We start from the raw sequence: 23,613 nt of genomic DNA on the forward strand, positions 1-23,613 counted from the left end.
TTTGTTTCTTTGACAGAGTTCTGCTCTTGTTGCCCAGGCTGGAGTGCAGTGGTGGGATCTCGGCTCACTGCAACCTCTGCCTCCTGGTTTAAAGCAATTCTCCTGCCTCAGCCTCCTGAGTAGCTGGGATTACAGGCACGCGCCACCACACCTGGCTAATTTTGTATTTTTAGTAGAGATGGGATTTCTCCATGTTGGTCAGGCTGGTCTCAAACTTCCAACCTCAGGTGATCCAACCGCCTTGGCCTCTCAAAGTGCTGGAGTTACAGGCATGAGCCACCGTGTCTGGCCACTGCATTTTCTTTGTCCATTCCACTGTTGGTGGGCATCTAGGTGGATTCTACATCTTTACTATTGTGAATAGTGCTGTGATGAACATATGTGTGCATGTGTCTTTATGATAGAATGACGTATATTTCTTTGGGTAGCTGGAATTGTTGGGTCAAATGGTAGTTCTATTTTAACTTCTTTGAGTAATCTCCAAACATAACAGGACTTTTCTGAGTAGAGCATTAAGTATATGGACAAAAACTGGTGGAACTGCCAGAATCAATAGACAATACATATTTATAGTTAGAGATTTCAATACCTTTCTCAATAATTGATAAAACAGAAAATCTTCGAGAATACATACAATTTGAACAGCACTATCAACTAATTTGACCTAATTGACATTTGAAGAACACTCCACCCAACAACAGCAGAGTTCATACTCTCTTAAAATTGCATATGTAGATTTATCAAAATAGACTACATTCTTAGGTTCAGGTCTTCATATCTTTTGTCAGCTTTATACCTAAATTTCTCATATTTTTGATGATGTCAAATGTATTGTTACGTTTTGTGTTCTAATTGTTGTTAGTTTATAGAAAGACAATTGATATTTGTGCACTGCTTTTATATCCTTGCAACTGCTAAACACACGTTAAGTTTAGGATCTTTCTGGAGATTTTGCAAGATTTTCTGGACAAATGATAATGTCATTTGTGAATAAAGAAAGTTTACTTATTCCTTTTCTATCTGGGTGCATTTTATTTCTTTTTCTTGTATTATTGTATTAACTAGAATCCCTAATACAACGTGAACTGAGTGGTGAAAGAAAAGACCCTTGGCTTATTCCTGATCTTAGGGTGACAGCAGTCAGTCTTTCACTATTAAGTGTGGTGTTAGCTATAAACGTTTTGTAAATGTTCTTTTTGAGGTTGAGGAAGTGCCCTTCAATTTCTAGTTTGCTGAGATTTTTAAATTAGGAATAGATACTGCATTTTGTCAAATGCTATTTCTGTATCTAATGAGACAATCACTTGGTTTGTCTTTTGTATTCTATTAATATTGCAAATTACATTAATTGGTTTTCAATTGTTAAACTAGCCCTGCGTCCTTAAGATAAACCCCATATGGTCACGATGTATTATTACTCACTTTCTGTATTGCTGAATTTCATTTGCTAATATAATATTTTGTTGAGAATTTTTTCATCTATGCTCATGAGGAATATTGGTCTATTTTCTTATGATGTCTTCATCTGGTTTTGGTATCAGAGTAGTGTTGATCTCTTAAAATGAGTTGGGAAAGATTCTATTCTCTTCAATTTTCTAGAGAGATTAGGTAGTATTGGTACTATTTCTTTCTAAAATACTCGGTCAAATTTATCAGAAAAGCCATTTGGAGTGTCTTGAATGCCAGGCTCAAGAGCTTAGACTTAGACTTTGCTCAGAAACCTCCAGTGGTTTCTATGGTAAAAGGATGATGTCTGCAAAGTGGGTTTTGGGAAGATGAATCTGGCACCCATGAGCAGGAAATATGTTGGCAGTGAGGGCAATATAAACACCCAGGAAAACGTTATATTTTAATTTTCAAAGTTACTGCAGATAAAGCCTTTGTTGAATCTTCAGGCTGGAAGGAATTTCTTACATAGAAAGGAAAGTGATCCCATTTGATGGCAACTGTGAATAGTCTGAAAGATTTTTCTATATGGGGAGGTTATGAGGGGGCTGCAACCATCATCATGGAAAAATTAATTCTGCTCCATGGGGTTTCTAATTCAGCTAAATAAATCCAATCTGAGCTGACACTTGCTTTATGAAGTGCCAAGATCGGAGTTAGATGACAGCATTTTTAAGTGACTGGATTTTTTAAAATTATATTTTAAGGTCTGGGATACATGTGCAGAACGTGCAGATGTATTACATAGGTATACACTTGCCATGGTGGCAACCTATCATCGACATTAGGTATTTCTTCTAATGCTATCTCTCCCGTAGCCCCCCACCCCTCAACAGGCCCCAGTGTGTGATGTTCCCCTCCCTGTGTCCATGTGGTCTCATTGGTTTCAAAAGAACTTACTTATTTCTGCCTTAATTTCATTATTTATGCAGTGGTCATTCAGGAGCAGGTTGTTCAGTTTCCATGTGGGTGTGTGGTTTTGAGTGAGTTTCTTAATTATGAACTCTAATTTGGTTGCACTGTGGTCTGAGAGACTGTTTGTTATGACTTCCATTCTTTTGCATTTGCTGAAGAGTGTTTCACTTCCAATTATGTGGTTAATTTTAAAATAAGTACAATGTGGTGCTGAGAAGAATGTATATTCTGTGGATTTGGGGTGGAGAGTTCTGCAGATGTCTATTAAGTCCACTTGGTCCAAAGCTGAGTTCGAGTCCTGAATATCCTTGTTAATTTTCTGTCTCGTTGATCTTTCTAATACTGACAGTGGGGTGTTAAATTCTCCCACTATTATTGTGTGGGAGTCTAAGTCTCTTTGTAGGTCCCTAAGAACTTGCTTTACGAATCTGGTGCATATATATTTAGGATAGTTAGCTCTTCTTGTTGCATTGATCCCTTTACCATTATGTAATGTCCTTCTTTGTCTTTTTTGATTTTTGTGGGCTTAAAATATGTTTTATCAGAGACTATGATTGCAACCCCTGTCTTCTTTTGCTTTCCATTTCCTTGGTAAGTCTTTCTTCACCCCTTTATTTTGAGCCTATGTGTGTCTTTGCATGTAAGATGGGTCTCCTGAATACAGCACACCAATGGGTCTTGACTCCATTCAATTTGCCAGTCTGTGTCTTATAATTGAGGTATTTGGCTTATTTATATTTACGGTTAATATTATTTGTGAATTTGGTCCTGTCATTATGATGCTAGCTGGTTATTTTGCCCATTAGATGAGCAGTTTCTTCGTATCATCGATGGTTTTTACAATTTGGTATGTTTTTGCCATGGCTAGTACTGGATTTTTCTTTCCATGTTTAGAGCTTTCTTCAGAAGCTCTTGTAAGGCAGGCCTGGTGGTAACAAAATCTCTCAGCATTTACTTGTCTGTAAAGGATTTTATTTCTCCTTGGCTTATGAAGCTTAGATTTGCTGGATATGAAATTCTGGGTTTAAAAATTATTTTCTTTAAGAATGTTGAATATTGGCCCCCACTCTCTTCTTGCTTCTAGGGTTTCTATGGAAAGATCTGCTGTTAGTCTGATGGGCTTCCTTTTGTGGGTAACCTGACTTTTCTCTCTTAACTGCCCTTAATATTTTTTCCTTCATTTCAACCTTGGTGACTCTGATGATTGTGTATCTTGGGATTGCTCTTCTCCAGGAGGGTCTTTGTGGTGTTCTCTGTATTTCCTGAATTTAAATGTTAGTGTGTCTTGCTAGGTTGGAGAAGTTCTCCTGGATAATATCCGTATTTTCCAACTTGGTTCCTTCAGGTACACCAATCAAATGTGAGTTTGGTCTTTTCACATAGTCCCACATTTCTTGGAGGCTTTGTTCATTCCTTTTCATTCTTTTTTCTCTAATCTTGTCTTCACACTTTATTTTGTTAAGTTGATATTCAGTCTCTGATATCCTTTCTTCTGCTTGATCAATTCGGCTATTGATACTTGTGTATGTTTCACAAAGTTCTCATGCTGTGTTTTTCAGCTCCATCAGGTCATTTATGTTCTTTTCTAAACTGGTTATCTAGTTAGCTATTCCTCTAACCCTTTTTGAAGGTCCTTAGCTTCCTTGCATTGGGCTAGAACATGCTCCTTTAGCTCAGAGGAGTTTGTTATTACTCCCCTTTGAAGCCTACTTCTGTCAATTCGTCAGACTCATTCTTTGTCCAGTTTTGTTCTCTTGCTGGTGAGGAGTTGTAATCTTTGGAGAAGAGGCATTCTGATTTTTGGAATTTTTTGCCTTGTTGCACTGGTTTTTCCTCATCTTTGTGGATTTATCTACCTTTGGTCTTTTATGTTAGTGACCTTTGGATGGTGTTTATGTGTGGATGTCCTTTTTGTTGATGTTGATGCTATTCCTTTCTGTTGGTTACTTTTCCTTCTAACAGTCAGGTCTTTCTGCTGTCCGTCTGCTGGAGTTTGCTGGAGGCCCGCTCCAGGCCCTGTTTGCTGGGTATCACCAGTGAAGGCTGCAGAACAGCAAAGATTGTTGCCTGCTCCTTCCTCTGGAAGCTTTGTCCCAGAGGGGCACTCAGCTGATGCCAGCTGGAACTCTCCTGTATGAGGTGTCTGTTGACCCCTGCTGGGAGGTGTCTCTCAGTCAGGAGACGTGAGAGTCAGGGACTCACTTGAGGAGGCAGCCTGTCTTTTAGCAGAGGTGAAGTACTGTGCTGGGAGGTCTGCTGCTCTCTTCAGAGCTGGCAGGTAGAAACATTTAAGTCTGCTGAAGCTACACCCACAGCCGCCCCATTCCCCAGGTGCTCTGTCCCAGGAGATGGGAGTTTGCTCTATAAGCCACTGACTGGGGCTGCTGTCTTTCTTTCAGAGATGCCCTGCCTAGAGAGGAGGAATCTTCAGAGGCAGTCGGGCTACAGTGGCTTTGCAGAGCTGCACTGGGCTCTGTCCAGTTTGAACTTCCCAGCAGCTTTGTTTATACTGTGAGGGAAAAACTGCCTACTCAAGCCTCAGTAATAGTGGATGCCCCTCCCCCCACCAAGCTCAAGCATCCCATTTCAACTTCAGACTGCTGTGCTGGCAGCGAGAATTTCAAGTCAGTAGATCTTAGCTTGCTAGACTCCGTTGGGGTGAGATCCACTGAGCTAGACCACTTGGCTCCCTGGCTTCAGCCCCCTTTCTAGAGGAGTGAACAGTCTGTCTCACTGGCATTCCAGGTACCACTGGGGTATGAAAAAAAACTCCTGCAGCTAGCTTGGTGTCTGCCCAAATGGCTGTCCAGCTTTGTACTTGAAACCCAGGGCCCTGATGGCATAGGCGCCTGAGGGAATCTCCTGGTCTGCAGGTTGTGAAGACTGTGAGAGAAGCGTAATATCTGGGCTAGAATGCACTGTTCCTCATGGCACAGTCTCTCACTACTTCCCTTGGCTAAGGGAGGAAGTCCCCTGACCCCCTGTGCTTCCTGGGTGAGGCAATGCCCCACCCTACTTCGGCTCACCCTCCATGGGCTTTACCCACTATCTAACCAGTCCTGGTGAGATGAGCCAGGTACCTCAGTTGGAAATGCAGAAATCACTTGCCTTCTATGTTGATCTCTCTGGGAGCTGCAGACCAGAACTGTTTCTATTCAGTCATCTTGCCAGCCATTCTCAGTGATTGGAATTTTTTAAAGACGATTTTATATTTTCTTGTCTTTATAGGTTTGAAGCATCATGAGAGAAAAAAAATCTGAAGGATCTATTCATAATACAACTCTGTAATGTTGCCACTTTCCTTCAGTACTGGAGATTTGTCCTTTTGAACAAACATGGTATCTTTCTCTGGGCATGGTATCCATCATATTTCCTTCCACACTATTTGTTGTTTTTATAGAACACTATTGAAATTTGATTTACCTGATTGCAATGGCCAATCTCACTGAGTTTCACTTTATTGCATTAGCTCTCAGGATAGGATAGGCCAATGCCAACTTAAAAGTTTAGTAACTCAAACTGTAAGAATAATAATATGAATTTTTCATAAGGCTGAAACCACTATATTTTATAAGCCCTTTTCATCTCATGAAAATCTTTCGCCAAATGTAAGTTTTATGAAAGCATCTTTCAGCATTTTCTTCTGCATTGCAACTTAAACAATGTCTAAATGCCTTTCTAATATATAAAGTGTTGTTAAGAAAAAGCATTGTCAGGGAATGTCTTTCACTTGGCGTTAGTGTGAATGACGGCATTGTCAACATGGGTGGTGTTATTTTAAACACAGAACATCCTGCACAGTTATTTTCATTGTAAAGTCTGTGATGTCAAACTTCAGTAAAATTTCTTTCTGGGAATTGAACTTGCAAAATGTACACATGGCAAATGTTTTTTATTCAAACAGCCTTAAAGTCAAAACCAAAAAAAAAGCTCACATTTCGATTGTACACATCTGTTATCCCATCTGGTCCTCATAACAACCATGTGAAGCAATTAAGTCAAATTTTATCATGCACTCATTGTACAGATGCAGAAATGGAGGAATGGAGATGGAAGATAACTTACCAGGACTGTAATACATAAGTGGCAAAACTAACATCGGAACTCAGATTTCTTAACTCTGGCTCTCATGCTTCACCAGATGGCATACTGCCACCCTAGAGTGACAATACAGAGATGGTGATGACGTGATTCCTAGTTTGCAAGACTCAAAACATACACACTTGGTACATGCCTAAGGCAAGTCAATACTACATTCCTGGAGTTGAATGTTTTGACAATAAGTTTCCAGAGGTTACAATTCCATAAAGAAATGTCTATGTTTTCTTTTAAATAAGATATTTTTTCCACTTGGAAATACACTGATTTGATGGTATCTCAGAGAACTTATGTGTGGGATTTTAGGGAAAAAAAAGGAGGCATAGAAAATGTGAATTTATTTAAATGTATATAAAACAGAGGTTTCTAACTTCTGATACAGACCTTTTTAGAATCCCCATGTAGCTGAACACTAGGAGATACAGGAATTCCTAAAATTAAATGTAAAATTTTATGAGTATAAATGTTTTCTGGGAGGATCTTTTGGTTTCATTGGACTTGTAAAGGGGGTTTTGTTTCTTGAGGAACCATTACTTTAATAGACACAAAAAATAATTCCTCCTATCCCCCACCAAAGCAGCCCACAGAGATATTTCTGTCTCCTGAGCTTTCAGAGAGCTTGGTGTCTGTCTGGCATGTTTATTTGGGACCCACTGAGCTTTGCTTTGTTATTTCACTGTTAGACTTAAGAGAGACTTCTTCTCAATAATCTATTTCAGAGTACGCAGAACACTTTTGTGCCTGTAGTAGATGCTTAATAAATCTTAGATTTGTAAATGTTGACTTTAAACTCTCTGATAACTAGGGTAAGAACCCATGAGGACTGTGGAATCAAGCAATTCTTGATTAATGCTTTATTTGCCAACTAAGTACCCCAAATGATTAACATTTGGCTCCTTGTTACTTAGACAAATTTCTGCAGCCAGCTTGAATTTCTCCTTAGAAAATGGAATTTTCTTTTCTATTGCATTGTCAGCCTGCAAATTTTTGGAACTTTTATGCTTTGTTTCCTCTTTGTATCTGAATACCTTTAACAGCACCCAAGTTACCTCTTGAATGCTTTGCTGATTAGAAATTTTTTCCATCAGATACTCTAAATCATCTCTATCAAGTTTAAAGTTTCACAGATCTCTAGGGTGGGGGCAAAATGCCACCAGTCTCTTTGCTGGAATATAGCAAGAGTCGCCTTTACTTCAGTTCCCAACAAGCTCCTCATGTGTATCTGAGACCACCTCAGGATGGATTTGATAGTCCATAGCACTATCAGCATTTTGGTCAATGCCATTCAACAAGTGTCTGGGAAGTTCCAAATTCTCCCACATTTTCCTATCTTCTTATGAGCCATTTGAAGTCTTCCAAACTCTGCCTGTTACCCAGTTCCAAAGTAATTTCCACATTTTTTGGTATTTGTTCAGCAGCACCCCACTCTACTAGTACCAATTTACCCTATTAGTCTGTTCTCACGCTGCTGATAAAGGCATACCTGAGAGTGGGAAGAAAAAGAGGTTTAATGGACTTAGAGTTCCCCATGGCTGGGGAGGCCTCACAATAATGATGGAAGGCAAGGAGGAGCAAGTCACATCTTACATGGATGGTGGCAAGAAAAAAGACTGTGTTCAGGGAAACTCCTATTTTTAAAACTATCAGATCTCGTGAGACTTATTCACAGTAATGAGAACAGCACAGGAAAAACACACCCCCATAATTCAATTATTTCCCACCAGGTCCCTCCCACAACATGTGGGAATTCTGGGAGCTACAAGATGAGATTTGGGTGGGGACACAGCCAAACCATATCAATGCTATTAGCTCTACATACAGTCTGTAGGACTTTCTCATTAGGACAGCCATGGAGAGTCTCCAAAGGGCATTAACCAGCATGACAAATAACTATGTTCCCTGATGGAAACCTCAATGATTTTGCCTTTTCGAAATCTTAAGTCTACCTTCAAAGATGTAAGATTTTTTTTTATAACAATATGTTTGCAAAAGTCAGCTTTGTACTCCCTGAATATAAATTCACAAAAGGACCTGTAACTTGTGTGTGCAGTAGGAAATCACTAGGGTAGGCAAACAAGCTCTTATGAAAACTTCTTTCAAGAGACAGTGCTTACTTGGAGGCCTAAATACTGGTATGCTTATTTACAAAATAATCTATGGTTTGTATTCATGGGATCAATTTAGTTTTACAGTCCAGTATTTGAGCACTTAAAAAGCATCCAACTTTGTGCTACACACTGAGGGCACAAAGATTGCAAAGACAAAATTCTTGTATAAAAGAAGCTTGTATTTCATTCAGTCAAGAAGTTATATACATATACATAATCTCAACATGATATACATGTCATTGTAGAATTATATGCTGAGTAGACAAGAGACTCATGACCCGAACTGGGACAACCGGGAAAGCTTCCTGGAAGAAGAGACCTCTGAGCTCAGCCTTGGAAGAAGAATAAGAGCCAGGAAATTAAAGACCAGGAGGGCACTTCAAGCAGAGGGAAGAGCAGGAGCAAAGGCACAGCCTTATGCAGGAAGCAGCAGTAAAGGAGGAGGGGAAAGGGGTGGGGTTGCAGGGCATTACTGAGTTGGGCTGGGGAACTGCAGGGCATAGCGGGGCTGAGCAGCAGGCTCTAGGATCAGGTCATGGTGATCTTGAGCCTGAGTCTAGGGACCTTGACTTTTGTTCTGTAGGCAACAAGAAGTCCTCTTAGATAGGGAGTAATATGGTCATATTTGTGCTTTGGAAAGATGATTCCATAGTTCAAGATATTCCAAGATCCTACAAGCCATTTTTATACTTAGTTCTGTATCCTGACTAGAAAAATGCTGGGTGCATATTATTGAAAAGCCACCTGATCCCACCTAATACATTTAATAACTTGTGACATCCTCTGGAGTCACTCTGCCCTTGAGTCTCCAGATAATATGGGCTTGAACTTCCATTCCACAGTCTGCAGAAAGTCCATTGTCCCAGCCAGAATTCTAAGAGTCTCTGGGTTGCTTATATTCTCTGAGTCTAAGCTCTTCAATGACTTAATTTGTTCAGTTAACGAATTGTTCTGAAAGTTCCCTCTCTGTTCTGTTGCCATATCAACCCAGGTCTAAGACTGGGCTCCTAGCTATGAAGCCACTCCCCCAAGGTGTGTGTTAGTGTATGCCACAGACATTGCTGGAGGATCAGAGAGGTAGTAGGACTTACAGTGCCAAAAATGTAAGCAATTCGAAATTGCATATTGGATATTCTTGTTTGTCTCCTTGAGTCCCAAATTTCCATGGCACACCATGTGCTTTGCCCTCTTTTCCACCTTGCTGTTTCACAGTTACTTCTTCATCCCTGACCCGATGCAGCCATCTATAAGCCTACTCCCTAAACTCGGCTCAGGAACTCCTTTGGCAGATCCAAAGATGTTCCTTCCCTTGTAGCAATATAGAAATTTTCCTTCCCAGGGGCATTCCCAGCCCTCCTACCAAGGCAAAAGAAGCTACAGTTGGTTTTGGTTTTAGATAATCCTTTTCCACCCCAATTTCGCTGGATTTCTGAGACTGGAAGTTGCATCCAAAGTGGCGTGCCGCTTTTGGTGAACTGGCACTATTAAGTAGGCCCATTGAAATATTATCCATCTCATAATAGAGACAGTTCCCAGAGTGGTGGGAACACAGTGCCTGCTGCAGAGGGAGAATGGCACGTAGTCTCTGTCCTCAGCATAGTCCTTCCTGGAGGTTAGCGGATCCTGACATGCAGGAGATTGACTGCCTTTTCCGAATGGAAATAGGCACTGGGGCTAATGTCTGGGAAGAGGCTGCTTTCTGTTTCATAAGCTGTTTGTTACTATTTGGCTTTATTCTGTGACATGCATGGATGCATTTCAGAGACTCACCTTACTTCTTAACATAAAAGAATCCTTTCCTCAAATTTTTGGCTGTAGGAAGCTTCATTTTCCCAAACAGCATCCATTTCTGTTTTTTTTTGTTTGTTTGTTTGTTTGTTTGTTTTTAATCTTAAAGAGTCACAAGTTACTGTTGAATTTGGAAGCTTATTATGAGAGTTGTTGTTACTCTGTGGGTGACTTAAGACATTGCTGAGTGAGGTCTCCTTCCTGGTGACATTAGGCGGCCACTTTCTGCTTCTTCAATGGGCCTGTTGCCTCCTATATCAGACAACTATCAGAGACTCAGTGACCCTTTGGGTCCCTTTTAACTCAGAAATACCGGGATTCTAAAATTTCTTAGGGAAAGTAGTTTTGATACTTCTCCAGTATTTTTAGAGACCAGACAGGTATCAGGGAAAATACAAAGCAGTTGGATAGACAGGATATGCTGGACCCCGTCTAAAGCCATCATATTTTTAGAAAATGATGCCATTCATACAAACATTCCTCCAGAGAACATTACTCAAGACCTAGTATGGAACTCCATATTAAACTGATGCTGCCAAAATATGTTCCTGGATGGCCTTTATGTTGAAGGTAGAGAATAATTTCCTTTGAATGGTTTGAAGCCTTTGAACTTTTTGGGGGCTGGGATTCATGCTCTAGACTCTTCTTTTCTTCTAAATCCTGGCTTCTTTTGGTTAGGGAGGAGCATGGCTTTTCTCCTGCTTTCCATACAGCCTTTTTTTTCTAGCTGTGCTGGGGTTGTGCCTATCATCCCTGCCCAATCACAGGGGCAGCCAAACAGATATCCCACAGGCAGAGGGCACAGGTGACATAGGAACTGTTGAGATTCTTCTGGATTAAGGAACCATTTACAAGCTGAATTCTCCCCACTATGAGGAGACAGCCTGTAAACACACCCCCTGTGATAGACTGAATGTGGAGCAGAGCTTGCTTTCATCCTCACTGGCTTAGCTCACATCATGACCACGTACCAGGGCCACTACCAGAGTCTCCTAATTTATCTCCCTGTTTTCACCCTTGCCTCCCTGCCATGCATTTTAAACAAAGCAGCCAGTGTGAGCCTTTTAAAATTGGATGGCACTCTATTGCCCCAAGCCCACTAAAATGGTCCTGTCACTTAAAAGAAAATTCTGAGTCCCAGCCACAGCTCTTGAAATTGACATCACTTGGTCCTTCTTTCTTTCCCTCCTCCCATTCTGCCTCTGCCACCTCCAGCTACCAAGTCCGCCTTGCTTTTTTCTTAGATGAATCAAGCATGCTCTTGCCTCAGGATTCATGTCTTTACTATGCCTCAGTGGGCTTATCCCACATTTCCTCCAGCTTCTCTGCTACGTCCTCCCTTTTGAGAGCTTCCTTGACCACTTTATCTAAAATAGCACATTCTGCCATTCTCTATTTCCCTACTCTGTTTTGTGGACATTTATAGATTTTTATCACTGCCTGACATACAAATGTCTGTTTAGTGCCTGATTCCCAGCTAGAATGAGCACCATGAAGGATGGGGCTCCGATCTGTTATGTTCTCACTGGTTCTCCAGAACCCTAAACAATACCTGGTACATAACAGGCACTAAACAAACAAATGAAGTAAAGACAGCACATGCAGGGGGTGTCTATGTGTGGCTATAAGGAGGGATACCTTCTGACAGGGCTGATCCTGTTAAAAGTTTAAGAAATGTTTGCACTTCCCCATAACTGATGTTCCATCTAGGATGTGCCAATTATAAAACTGTTCTGGAACCTTTTATAAACTGTTACTTTAAGTCCCCTGAGGTCTGAGGAGGAATGCCAGTTGCTATCTAGTTATCTAAAATTATCCTCCAGCATTTAGAAGTCCTGATTAGGAAACCACAGGGCTATTTGGGGTCAGGCCAAAAGGCAAATTTCCCTGCAGCTTTAAAGAACTAGTCCTCAGCAAATCTCACATGTAAGTGAGTAAATTTAAGAAAACATAAACAATGACTAAGGGTTTAAAATATACTCTTTGCCCTCAGTCAACCAGTAGGCAAGAAATGCCTCTGAATCGAACATTATGGCATTAAATGTTCATAAAAAATCTAGCATTCCACATTTCCTAGATTGTAGGCCAGTCATATTTGCTGAGCTTGATAAATGCAAAGAGCGTGCTATGCCTTCTAGAGCGGTGTAAGGTATAGACTGTCTTCTTACCCCCGCTAATTAAAAGGACATTTCTGAATAATTAGTGAACTTAAACCAATAACCTGTGTTCTTTAATCAGCAGAGGGTCACACACGAGGCCTTCTGCAAAGCTAATCGGTGTAGGATGATTAATCATCTTGATTTTTTGGAGTAAAAAAAGATCACCAAATGCTAGCCTTTCAAGGGGAGATTTAACAAGGAACACTTGCAAATGGAATTTTAATACAAGAGTACAGATCAAAATTGGATCTCTGAATGGGCATAAGGATTTAACTTTACTTTTAAAAAGATGAATCTTTTTTTTTTTTTTTTTTTTGGTGCCATAGAGGGAAATAGCAGCTGTTGTTTGAATGAAGTGCTTTATCCATGTTGCCTCTCTCTTTTATGAGAACTCTGGGAAAGTAGGTGTTGTGACTTTCAGAAGAGGACAAAAGCTTGGCTGGCAAGCAACTTACTTGTAGCCATAGCTGATTGGTGGAAAAACCACCAAACTTACATCGATCTCACTGCAAAGCTGGTAAGATCAACATCTCAAACAAAATCCAACATCTCACTTATTAAGGACTCACTGTTGAGCTTTAATTTTTTTTTTTTTTTTTTTTTTTTGACAGTTTCTCTTTCTTTTGATTTACTTATTTTCCACCTTCTATTCTTTTGGATCCTCTGAGTCATTTTCAAGGTTTAGTGGCTAATCGAATTCAAACAATTAGGGCCATTGCTTAGGAAAGTTTTAGGTAGAATATATCTAAGGCTTACAAAAGTTTTAGCCTTATAAATGAATTTCAACACAGAACATTTAAGAGCTGACGAGGGGACAGCATCAAAATGATTTTACTTCTTTGTCATCCTTTCCTGTCCTGCTGTCCTGGGGTATTCCCCTCCTTTAACCAGGTATCGCCCGTTTTCAGTCACCTATGAGAAGGAAGTTCTAGGCTAACATTCCTAACTAAGTAACAGCAGCTTTGACTTCTGTCTTTTTCATGGGACGGGTAGAGAGGGGAAATTTGAGAGGACGATATGGCTGCCGATGGTGAGGCACTAACGGTACTAAGTAGGGCAAGAAAGGAAACATCTCTCAGTTTTTTAGCCTGAAGAGTCCAGACCTGGGTGGCCCTACTTGTTTCCTAGAAAGGGGTCATCTTCCATGATTCAGTTGAAGGAAAAAAAAGACTTGAGTAAAAGCTTTTATAAAAGGTCTCTAGAAAAAGGAAAGGCTCACAACAAGTATCTCAAAAATAAACTTTTATTTAAATGTACAGTTCATTAATACAAAATGTTTATTGACAGGTCATCAGGACTCTGTGCATTCTTACATGTGCCTTTAGAATTCTGAAGATCCTGAGCATGATAATTTGGTTGTATGTGCCAGACTCCTGAGGCATTACATGCTTTTAAATCACATTGTAGTATCAAGTGACATTTAAAAAGAGCAAGATAATTTTGTCAAAGCCAGTCGTTTTGTTCAAAAAATTATTTTCCTCCTTGCATGTGTGTACACTGAGAAATACCCAAGTCTCAGGGGTAGATTCCAGAACATGCAAGATCCAATCCTGGAGTTACAGCATCATTTAGTGACAAGCCACAGTTCTTCCTGTCTTTTTGGCCATGTTTCTCCTTACATGAAAGCCTTGAAACTTAAGATTTGCTGTGTTACAGCTTTTCTCCCAATATCTTACACATAAGAATGAAGTTGCATGCCATAAATTCCTTTAGGGAATCTTTATCTTTTTCTTTGCAGTCCAATAATCTACTTCTACTTCACTTGGATGGCCAAAGAAAATAATTCTGGAATGTTGAGCATGTTGAAGGCATAACACATAACTGAGTTAATCTGTGCTGACCTGTCATATAAGTGCTAGTGGTAGACTTCCAGTACGCCACCATATTGGATGCCAGCCATAACCGGCATCTGAGAAACTGCTGAAGGATCCTAACACCCACTGCAAAGGGGACTCAGCAAACATGCAATGCAACATCCAAGTCAATCTTTGTATAGTACTGCATCCCCTTCTAAGAGAAGATGGCAGTAAGCACATAGAATTTGGAATCACATATTATTTGTAGCCTCAGGTTTTACATATGTAAAATGGAGATATCTATTAGCGTTGCTGTGAAGAGCAAATAAGACTTGGGAGCGCTTACTTAGTACAAATGTAAGCATGTGGTAAGAATTTAAAGGAGATTTTAAGTGCTTTGGCAGGCATCTAAAGACTATGCAGGCTCCCAAATATTTGTTTGCATGTCCTAGGAGGTAGTTAAAAGAACAGAGGTGGAAACATCCCAGCTATGTTTCTAGGGTTTAAAACCATGCAATCTTTTAAGCCTTCTTAACTATGCAAGGTGCTATCACTCCCTAAATTTCAGACTTAGATCTCTTTAGACAGGTGTAGTGGAGAACACTTGGGTCAGCATCTAACGCATGTTACATTGTAAGTAAAGGTACCTGTGACTTTCATTGGTAAAGTCACTTACCAGTTCCTGTGTGCGACAGTAAATGGAGACCTAGCATTGATGTGATATTCAGTAGTGACATCTGCCCTGAACATATTAGATGCCAGACAGTGTTCTAAGCTTTTTGTGTGCATCTCACTTAACTCTTACCGTGTCACAGTGAGACAGTCCCCATCATCTCTACTTTACAGAGGGAATTAGTAACTTCCCAAGGTTCCACACACAAGGCTGACACAGAAGTCTGTGCTGTTAACTACATTGCCTGCTGCTTCTAAACAGAACTACCTTGCCAGCGATCTGACTTTTTCCTTAAGCACAGTGAAGAAAAAAACCATTTTTGATATGCTATGCGGTAACCTGCAGAGCACAAACTCCCCACCCACAGCTGGTCTTACTCCTGCCTCAGTGTTCATGGATGGAAGGAGATTTACAGGAGAATACTGGGTCATTCATGGTCCTACTTTGTTGCCGTTTCTCAGATGAGCCAGGCTCAAAAATGTGTAACAGACTCAGGAGACATGGAGAGATGGAACACCACTGTTATCCATTTGTTAGTAGCTTATTTATCTCTGGATCCCGAAATTTCATGTCTAGAGCTTCACTGGTAAAATGCATTCAGCTTTTTGTGTATGAAGGTAGATATGAATGGGATATGCAAAGATGGCTGATATCCTTCACATGCAACTGTTTTGAGCTGCAAATCTTCCAGGCTGGATTTGAGAGACATAAGTTTGAAAAATGCCAGTGTTCCATTTTCAGATTCATTCCCTCCATATTTGGAAATAAGTACCTTTGAAGAGTTTTCTACTTATATGTATTCCTGAACGCTCATACTTTAGGTCCATGATATGGCTGAAGCATGGATGTGCAATTTTTAGTTTCCCCCACCAAAAATCATACTTGTCAGGATATTTACATGTAGTTTTTTAATAGCACAATTTTGGAAGAGAAGTCATTACAAGCCCCTTCTGGCCTTAAAGAATGTATAATACCAAAAATGCCTAAAAATCTTTTATTTAAGAAAGTGGAATTGCTCGATGTGCCCTCCCACTCTGGTTAGATACCTAACAGACCGCAGCAGACAACAGACGTCAACTAGGGCTAAGTGTGCAAGACAGCTGAAGTACACAAAAGCAAACTGTAGGCTTAGGTACTGTCGGGCATAAAACAAGAATCCATCAATCTGTGAAATCGCTCGATGTGCCCTCCGCCTCTGGTGAGATGCTTAACAGACCACAGCAGACAGTGCACCTCAGCCGGGGCTAAGTGTGCACACTTGGCCGGCAGCCACCAACAGAACATGCAGCAGCAGTGGTTAGCGCTGATGCAACTATTGCCACCGCCTCCCCACCTACGGGGTTTGCAGAATAAATAATACCACGGGGGATTATATATGTGTGGTTTTTAGGTACTGCCTCCTTACCCACAATGAGGGAAGCTTCTTTCTACTTTTTGCTAGTTGCTACTCCTACTTGTTAAGAGTTTGATGTATCAGATCCTTTTGAGAAATGTCTATGTCACAACTACATTCAGGATAAAACAATTATGAAATGGAAAGGCTCAGATTTGGGGATCAAGATTAGCAGGCTGTAGTCATTGTACAACTTAAATCAGCAAAAGTGTATCTGTTTTTTGCAAGGTTTTGCCACCATTGAAAGCCAAAACTATAGTTTTCATTTGGATTCAAAATAATAAACTGTTTTACTAGGGTAAGATTTCACTAGTAAGAACTGTAGGAAATTATTCCAATTAGGTTACATAATATAAGAGTTAAGTGACCCCTAGAATCTTTAGGTTTGCGCTGAAGATTGTTAAAAGGTAGACTTGAAGTAGGTCTCCCGTTTCTACAGCGTTCTGAAGAATTAGTCTTTTAATACCCTATAGTTTGTTATTTAAAGGTTGGCTTCTCATTTTTGAAAAGAGCTATTTGACTTCCACAGATATAAGGAACAGAAGCAAATGCCAAAGTTGAAGCCTCAGTTATTATTATTTTGGGGCTTGTATTCAACAAGAACTAAAGAGGAAGAGATACCAAGGCTTCAAAACACCTATTAGAATGTTTTAAGGGAGCTGGTTGAACAACTGGGACTATTTTTGCCGAACAGGTACTTTGCAAAGGGCATTTAAAAATTTGGACAGTGGAACTTGGTTGGATTTCTTTACCGGAGGCCACAAATCTGTTTATTCATCTGTCAATCCTTGCGGCAATTCCTAAAATTTCTGGAGGGTCCACTTTCAGTCACTTTGTATGATAGGCTCATCTAACTCCAAATATTCTCCTTTAGTGTGTGAAAACCTTCATATTTTACTTCTAATTATCTTCTACATTAAACTCTCGAGACACAGCAAACTTAGCCCAACACATTTCACATAGAATTAAAGTTCTTGTTTGGGTGATAAAGTCTAGGGCTCTCGTCATTCATGCACTATTATTACAAGCTGTATTGACTAGCAGTTTAGTCATATAACTATATTAATTTTTTACTTTTATAATTTTTTTAGTAGAAACAGGGTCTCATCATGTTTCCCAGACTGGTCTCAAACTCCTGCCTTGGCCTCTGAAAGTGCTGAGATTATAGGTGTGGCCACTGTGCTAGGCCTTGCAATATAAATATTCTTATCTCAATAGGAATACCTAGTTACTTTGTTTCTTTAAATGACTTTATACCTCTTAAGTTAGGTACAATGAGTTGTACCTTGGCTTCTTACTGGGGAGGACCAGGTAAAAAAATGAGATGTTTTAGACTCTTTGAGGGTTGGAAATTTGTACCCAGAAACTGAAAGATCATACCAGGGACAGGAATTCAAAAGATGATGATGATGATGATGATGAAGAATAATGCTTTATTTGCCAAAACAAACTTTGGGCCTTATGATTAATTAATACTGTATAATCCTTATAATGGGGAAAGCACTAGTATCAAACTTTAAGCTTCTAAAAGGGAATTTGGTATTACTCCAGTTAAAAAAAAAAAAATCTGTGATTTTTATACCATAACAGGGTCAGAGCAGCAGCCAGACTCTGAAATGGCTTTCAGAGTTCATGATGAATACTAACCTACTTACCCAATAGGCACTTCAGCTACTCCCTGTCAGCAGGCCACATCCTGTTCCGTGTGATGACTAAATGTAAGGTAAGAAAAAGGTGGAGAGTAGACAGTTCTATATTCATGACTATGTCCTTTTCCTTCTACATGCTTGACCTCCATACCTCCCATGAAACAAGGTCCAAGGCTATCTTTTCTTTCTCATTCAATTGACCAAAATCACAAGGGGGCATGCCTTAAGACAACAGAATCAACTTCCCCTTCGTCTAGTAATATTGATTTCCTTGCTTAAGCCACAAGCGAGATGTTAACTGCCTTATATTACATAAGCAAGTGAAATATGAGTCATCCACTGATTCATCTTCTCTTCATCCTCTTGCTACTGTGTGGGTCGGTCACGTAATCCCAGAGGAATTGCTGTACCTTCCGCAGTCTACTCTCCACCTCGCTTGGGACGCACAGCATCCACCCAGTGCTTCAAGTCTTGTGTCTTCCCTTGCTTCCAGGCATCCTGAGACTTCAGAGAAAGTAATGGCCAACCTAAAGGAAAATTCAAGCTCCTCATCTGCTCTTCATACTGTAAGTTCCAGAATTTGTCCATAGTAAGAATCTGCCCTATCCCAGCCAGGATAATAATTTAAGTGCTATTACAAGTATAGTCTTCACGAAGTCACATTAAAACAGTAATTTTAAGCTTTAGTTTACATCAGTATCGCCTGAAGGGCTTATGAAAGCAGGTTTCAGCCCTACCCCCAGAGTTTCTGATTCAGTAGATCTGGGAGGGGCTGAGAACTTGCATTTCTAACACATTCTCAGGTGATGCAGACGCTTCTGTTCCCGGGGCCACACTGAGAACCCTGCCTTAGATTGTTCAAGAATGGCATTGCTTGCTATCCTCCTTGGCCATCTTCACAGTAAGACAGTCTAGACTTTTATAAGAAGAAAGCCCTTATCCATGCCTTAGAAGGCACTTGTCCTTGACCTATATAAATGACAGAACATGGAAAACAGAGACTTAATTTAACTATAAGAAGCGAATTCATAGAAATCTTAGTACATGTTTCTTGATTAGGAAACAAGTTAATGAGAAAAGAAACTCCTCTAAGCAAGAGGAATTCTAGGTACAGACTAAGCTAGCTTCTTTTACACAGTAAGAAATATTTCGGGAGCAAATGTTAACTAGCACTTCATTTTTCAGCTAGTACTTGGCTGTAAGAGAAACTAGCCCAGTTACAGGCTTAGTTATACAACATCAAGAACTATACCTCACATATTTAGTTAGTTAGAACACTTGATACTACTGAGGCTAGGATTTTATCCTAGAGGAACAGGCACAAACCATGGTTAAGCTGCTTGGTTTAATTTTTGAGCACTTGAAAAAAAAATGTACAGTAGTTTGAACACTCAGTCTTTGCAAACCTCCACTGAGGTCAAAGATTTCATTCATACGTACAAAATTAGTTTACAAATTTTTTTTGGCAATTTCATCTTAGTAACCCGTTTTATCCTATTGCCATTGTCCCAACCATTGAAAAAGTTTACAATAATTTACATAGAAATATTTTCAAAGTGCTTAAGAATAGTGATTGTTCTCTGGGATATTTACAGATGGCCTATACAACGTATGTACAGGTGGTATACACTATAGCACAAGTTTCATTGCTGGAATATGGCTTTCTAGGGAAAGTGCATATTTGGCCAGAGGTGGCAATACTGTCTAGAAATTCAAGGGTTACAGATACTTGGTAACCACATCCAAAGCTGAAGTAGAATGTGGACAAGAATATTTACAAAAGTAATGTAAAAATGGTCAAGTACACAAGCTTGATCCACGCAAAGGTATCTTGATGTTCTTCCAGACGAGAGGAAGAAAGAGACTTCAGCTGATGGCTCTGTTACCATTCCGACGGGGTTATTACTGGTTTAGACCTCAAAGGTCAAGACTTGTCTCAGAAGTCAAGCTAGATCATCATCTGTGCTTACAACTGATATCTGTGGAAAAGAAGAAGTATGAATGAGCTTGGTGATCACTCACTCATGGCAACTCTAGTCTTTAAAATGGACCTTGCTTTTGAGTCAGTCATTCAAACACTGAGTGCTCAGACGAAAAGTCAGATACAAAAGATTAACAAGTTGTATCACCCATGCATTTAACCTGAATTCAACTGTACCTGCTTGGTAGTGAGTTAGGACAGTGTGACTGATTTCTGCCTGTAAGTAAGTCTTGGAGAAAAATGTGAAAAGCTATATGCATGTCAAGAATTGACCACTGTTCCCTGTTTCACCAGAGCTTGAGAGGGGAGTGGTCAATACTTGTTTTCTTCAGCCTGTTCCCTATGTGAAGGCCAAATACTCCACTTGGGTTGCATCTGAAGAACAAGCGATGATTACTGCTGGAAGAAAAGCTAGCTATGCCAAGTGTGATGGGATACTATTTAAAGCAAAGCATATAGTAATTTTGGCTATGTGAATCTTACTCAATACACCACTGACTTTAAGCCAACTTCCCTATATATGATATGCTAATTTACTTTCAGATATCCAGTAGGCAATGGATTTAATAGATAAATAGCTATTTGGTTCATGCTAATATTTACATGTTATTTCAATAAGCAAAAATATCTTAATATAGTGGTGACCTTAAGTTGACCCACTTGCTATTGGATGATGGTTAGATGCTGATCAACTGATATTGATTTTGTTCTAACAGGCTACACTGTCTAATATCCAGTTAGCAGATGAGGTGTTTGGTGACTCCATCATCCTAATGGCTCTCTGTAGCCCAGGTCTCCTTTCTGAAATGTCTGACTTCAAGCCATGGTGTATAAAGACCCAAAGCTGACTTACTGCCGGGTATGTGTGTCCAACAGAAGCACTGTGTCTACCAATGTCTATGGAGAGGTCCTCTTCAGTGGTTTTCAAGTACACAGGATTGTCAAAGTTCATGCTTTTCATATTCTTGTGTTGCCAATTCCGCCACATCAAGTAGCCACCTACTGCTGCCATCACTAAGAGCACTGAAAAAAAAATCAGACAGTAGCTAAGTGAGCCAAGTCTAGTACTAGAACATACAAGAAAGGTAATAATGTTCAGGAATCCATAATAATTGATATTAGTAAAAATGTTATGTTTTATTGAGCTAGGTTAACTAGAAGTTGGAATTAACATGGGCCAGCAGCTTGAACCAGTTCAGCCCAGAGGTAGTTCTATGGTCTGGAGCCGGGATAGTCACATCCATTCAGGCAAGTACAGAGTCCTGGGTCCCACCTTAGGCTGACCAAATTAAAGTTGCAGAAGATTCTGGAAAGCTATTCAGGTGGTCCTGCTGTGTTAGCTAACCTTGGAATCTAGTAATTTGGACAAAGTGGCTATTATAGCAAAGTCCTTAGTTTTAGAGGCCCTTTTCCATAGGTTTGAAAATTCTTAACTGCTTTTAATTTACCCTCGACAAGTCCTATAACTCTTTAAGAAAGCATTTGTGCATCTCCTCTGTATGAAGCATTATATGCATTTCAAAGGGGAACAGAACTGTACACTAGTTAAAGGGACTTATTATAAAAGGGATAAGCCAGGCTAACAGTGCTGAAGTAGAAAGCAGTAAGTACCTTTCATTGAATGTTGAACATTTATCATGCCAATTACTGTGTCAAGGGCACAACTGAAGAGGAAGATAGGAGCCTTAATTTAGTGTACCATGTGGGGGAGAAAGTGGATGAAATTCAGTGTCACAAGTGCAATTACAGCATAAAGGGCCAGGAAAGGGGTAGCTGCAGATGAACAAAAAATGTTCATCTGTATCTAAGAAGTGCTTGAATCCAGATGTACAGGAAATCTACTTACAGAGAGGAAGAATGGCCCATGCAGCGGAAGTCCCTTTTGGGGGAACACTGACTTCTGATACTGCTGTGGTCACATTGATCCCTACAGAGGAATAAAAGGAATCAGTTTGGAAGGGGCTGTATTCAGACTTAGAAATTAACCCATCAGGTAAGGAGCCAAAACCTTTGCATCCAATATTGATGTTCAGTATCTACTACAAGTGAATACCAGGAACAACTCTGGCCTAGAAGTATTTGAGTCACATGCTGTAATAGCCATTTCACTGACAGTTCTCTATTAGAAACCTTAATGGTCAGTCAGGATAAGATATGCAAGTTTTAAGTCTTTGGAGTTTAAATATAGGTTACCAATTGGGGCAGAACTAGTAGTTAAAGGCTGCATTAATTATTTAAGTCATAGATAAAAAAGAGTGTAGCTGTTAGTTGAGATTAACAGTTTGCAGTACTGAACTCAATACCTCCAGGAACTAGTCCACTAGTTGGTGAAATTTCTGTTGTGTTCGTATCTTTTGTCTCACTGTAAGTCACGGTAGTTGCAGTACCTGAGTTATAAAAACCAAGAACCTGGTTAATGCCAAGGTTCCAGAATGGCTGGCTGTTTTGTCCAGACAAGCCATACAATAGGTTATTTTAAAACCAGGTAAAAGATTACTGGCAAGATGGCCAAATAGGAAGAGCTCCTGTGCACAGCTCCCAGTGAGAGCGAAGAGGAAGGTGGGTGATCTCTGCATTTCCAACTGAGGTATGTGGTTCATCTCACTGGGACTGGTTAGACAGTGGGTGCAGCCCAAGGAGGGTGAGCCAAAGTAGGGCGGGGCACTGCCTAACCCGGGAAGTGCAAGGGGCTGAGGATCTCCTGCTCCTCATGAAGGTAAGCCATTAGGAACTTTTCCCATGGTCTTCACAACCTGCAGACCAGGAGATTCCCTCTGGTGCCTACAATACCAGTGCCCTGGGTTTCCAGCACAAAACTGGGCAGCCGATTGGGAAAACACCAAACTAGCCACATTTTTTTTTTTTTTAACTCCAGTGGCACCTGGAATGCCAGCGAGAGAGAACCATTAACTTTCCTGAAAAAAGGGGCTGAAACCAGGGAGCCAAGTGATCTGGCTCGGCAGGTCCCACCCCGCCCCCCGAAGACCAGCAAGCTAAGATCCACTGGCTCAAAATTCTTGCAGCCAGCACAGCAGTTGGCTTGACCTGGGTTGTTCTGGCTCAGTGAAGGGGAGGGGCATCCGCCATTGCTGAAGCTCAGGTAGGCAGTTTTAACCTCGCCTGTGTAAACAAACTCACAGGGAAGTTTTCACAGTGACTGGGCCGAACCCATGACAGCTCAGCAAGGCCTCTGCAGGCAGATTGTATCACCAGACTCGCTCCTTGCTGGGCAGGGCATCTCTGAAAAAAGGCAGCAGCCCATCAGGGACTTCTAAAGCCCCCATCTTCCTGACAAAGAGCACCTGGGAAAAGGGGCAGTTGTAGGTACAGCTTCAGCACTTAAACGTCCCTGCCTGGCTGCTCTGAAGGGAACAGTGGATCTCCCAGCACAGCACTGGAGCTCTGGTAAGGGACAGAATGCCTCCTCAAGGGGCTCCCTGACCCCAGTGGATCCTGACTGGGAGACGACATCTCCCAGCAGGGGCTGACAGACACCTCATACAAGAGACCTCTGGCTGGCATCTGCTGGGACTAAGCTACAGGCAGCAGTCTTTGCTGTTCTGCAGCCCTCACTGGTGATTCTCAGGCAAGCAGGGTCTGGAGTGGA

General features: G+C 40.6%; 1 protein-coding gene across 2 annotated transcripts in view; it reads right to left on the reverse strand.

The window, feature by feature from the left end:
- Positions 1-19,351: 19,351 nt before the first annotated feature.
- Positions 19,352-23,613, reverse strand: part of VLDLR (very low density lipoprotein receptor) — a 39,043-nt gene continuing 34,781 nt past the window's right edge. Inside the window, exons 16-19 of one of the 2 annotated variants that reach the window (XM_012454580.3) lie at positions 22,310-22,393; positions 21,853-21,933; positions 20,860-21,029; positions 19,352-20,004 (exon numbers count right to left, since the gene is read on the reverse strand). In XM_012454580.3, the coding sequence (XP_012310003.1) occupies positions 19,969-20,004; positions 20,860-21,029; positions 21,853-21,933; positions 22,310-22,393 (371 nt within the window). In that variant the 3' untranslated portion in view covers positions 19,352-19,968. The remainder of the gene's footprint in view (positions 20,005-20,859; positions 21,030-21,852; positions 21,934-22,309; positions 22,394-23,613) is intronic. The other variant, XM_012454581.3, reaches the window with a different exon arrangement.

Source organism: Aotus nancymaae, unplaced genomic scaffold (genome assembly GCF_030222135.1).
Source record: "Aotus nancymaae isolate 86718 unplaced genomic scaffold, 86718_ANA_hifiasm-v0.15.2.pri h1tg000041l, whole genome shotgun sequence".
NCBI lineage: Eukaryota > Metazoa > Chordata > Mammalia > Primates > Aotidae > Aotus > Aotus nancymaae.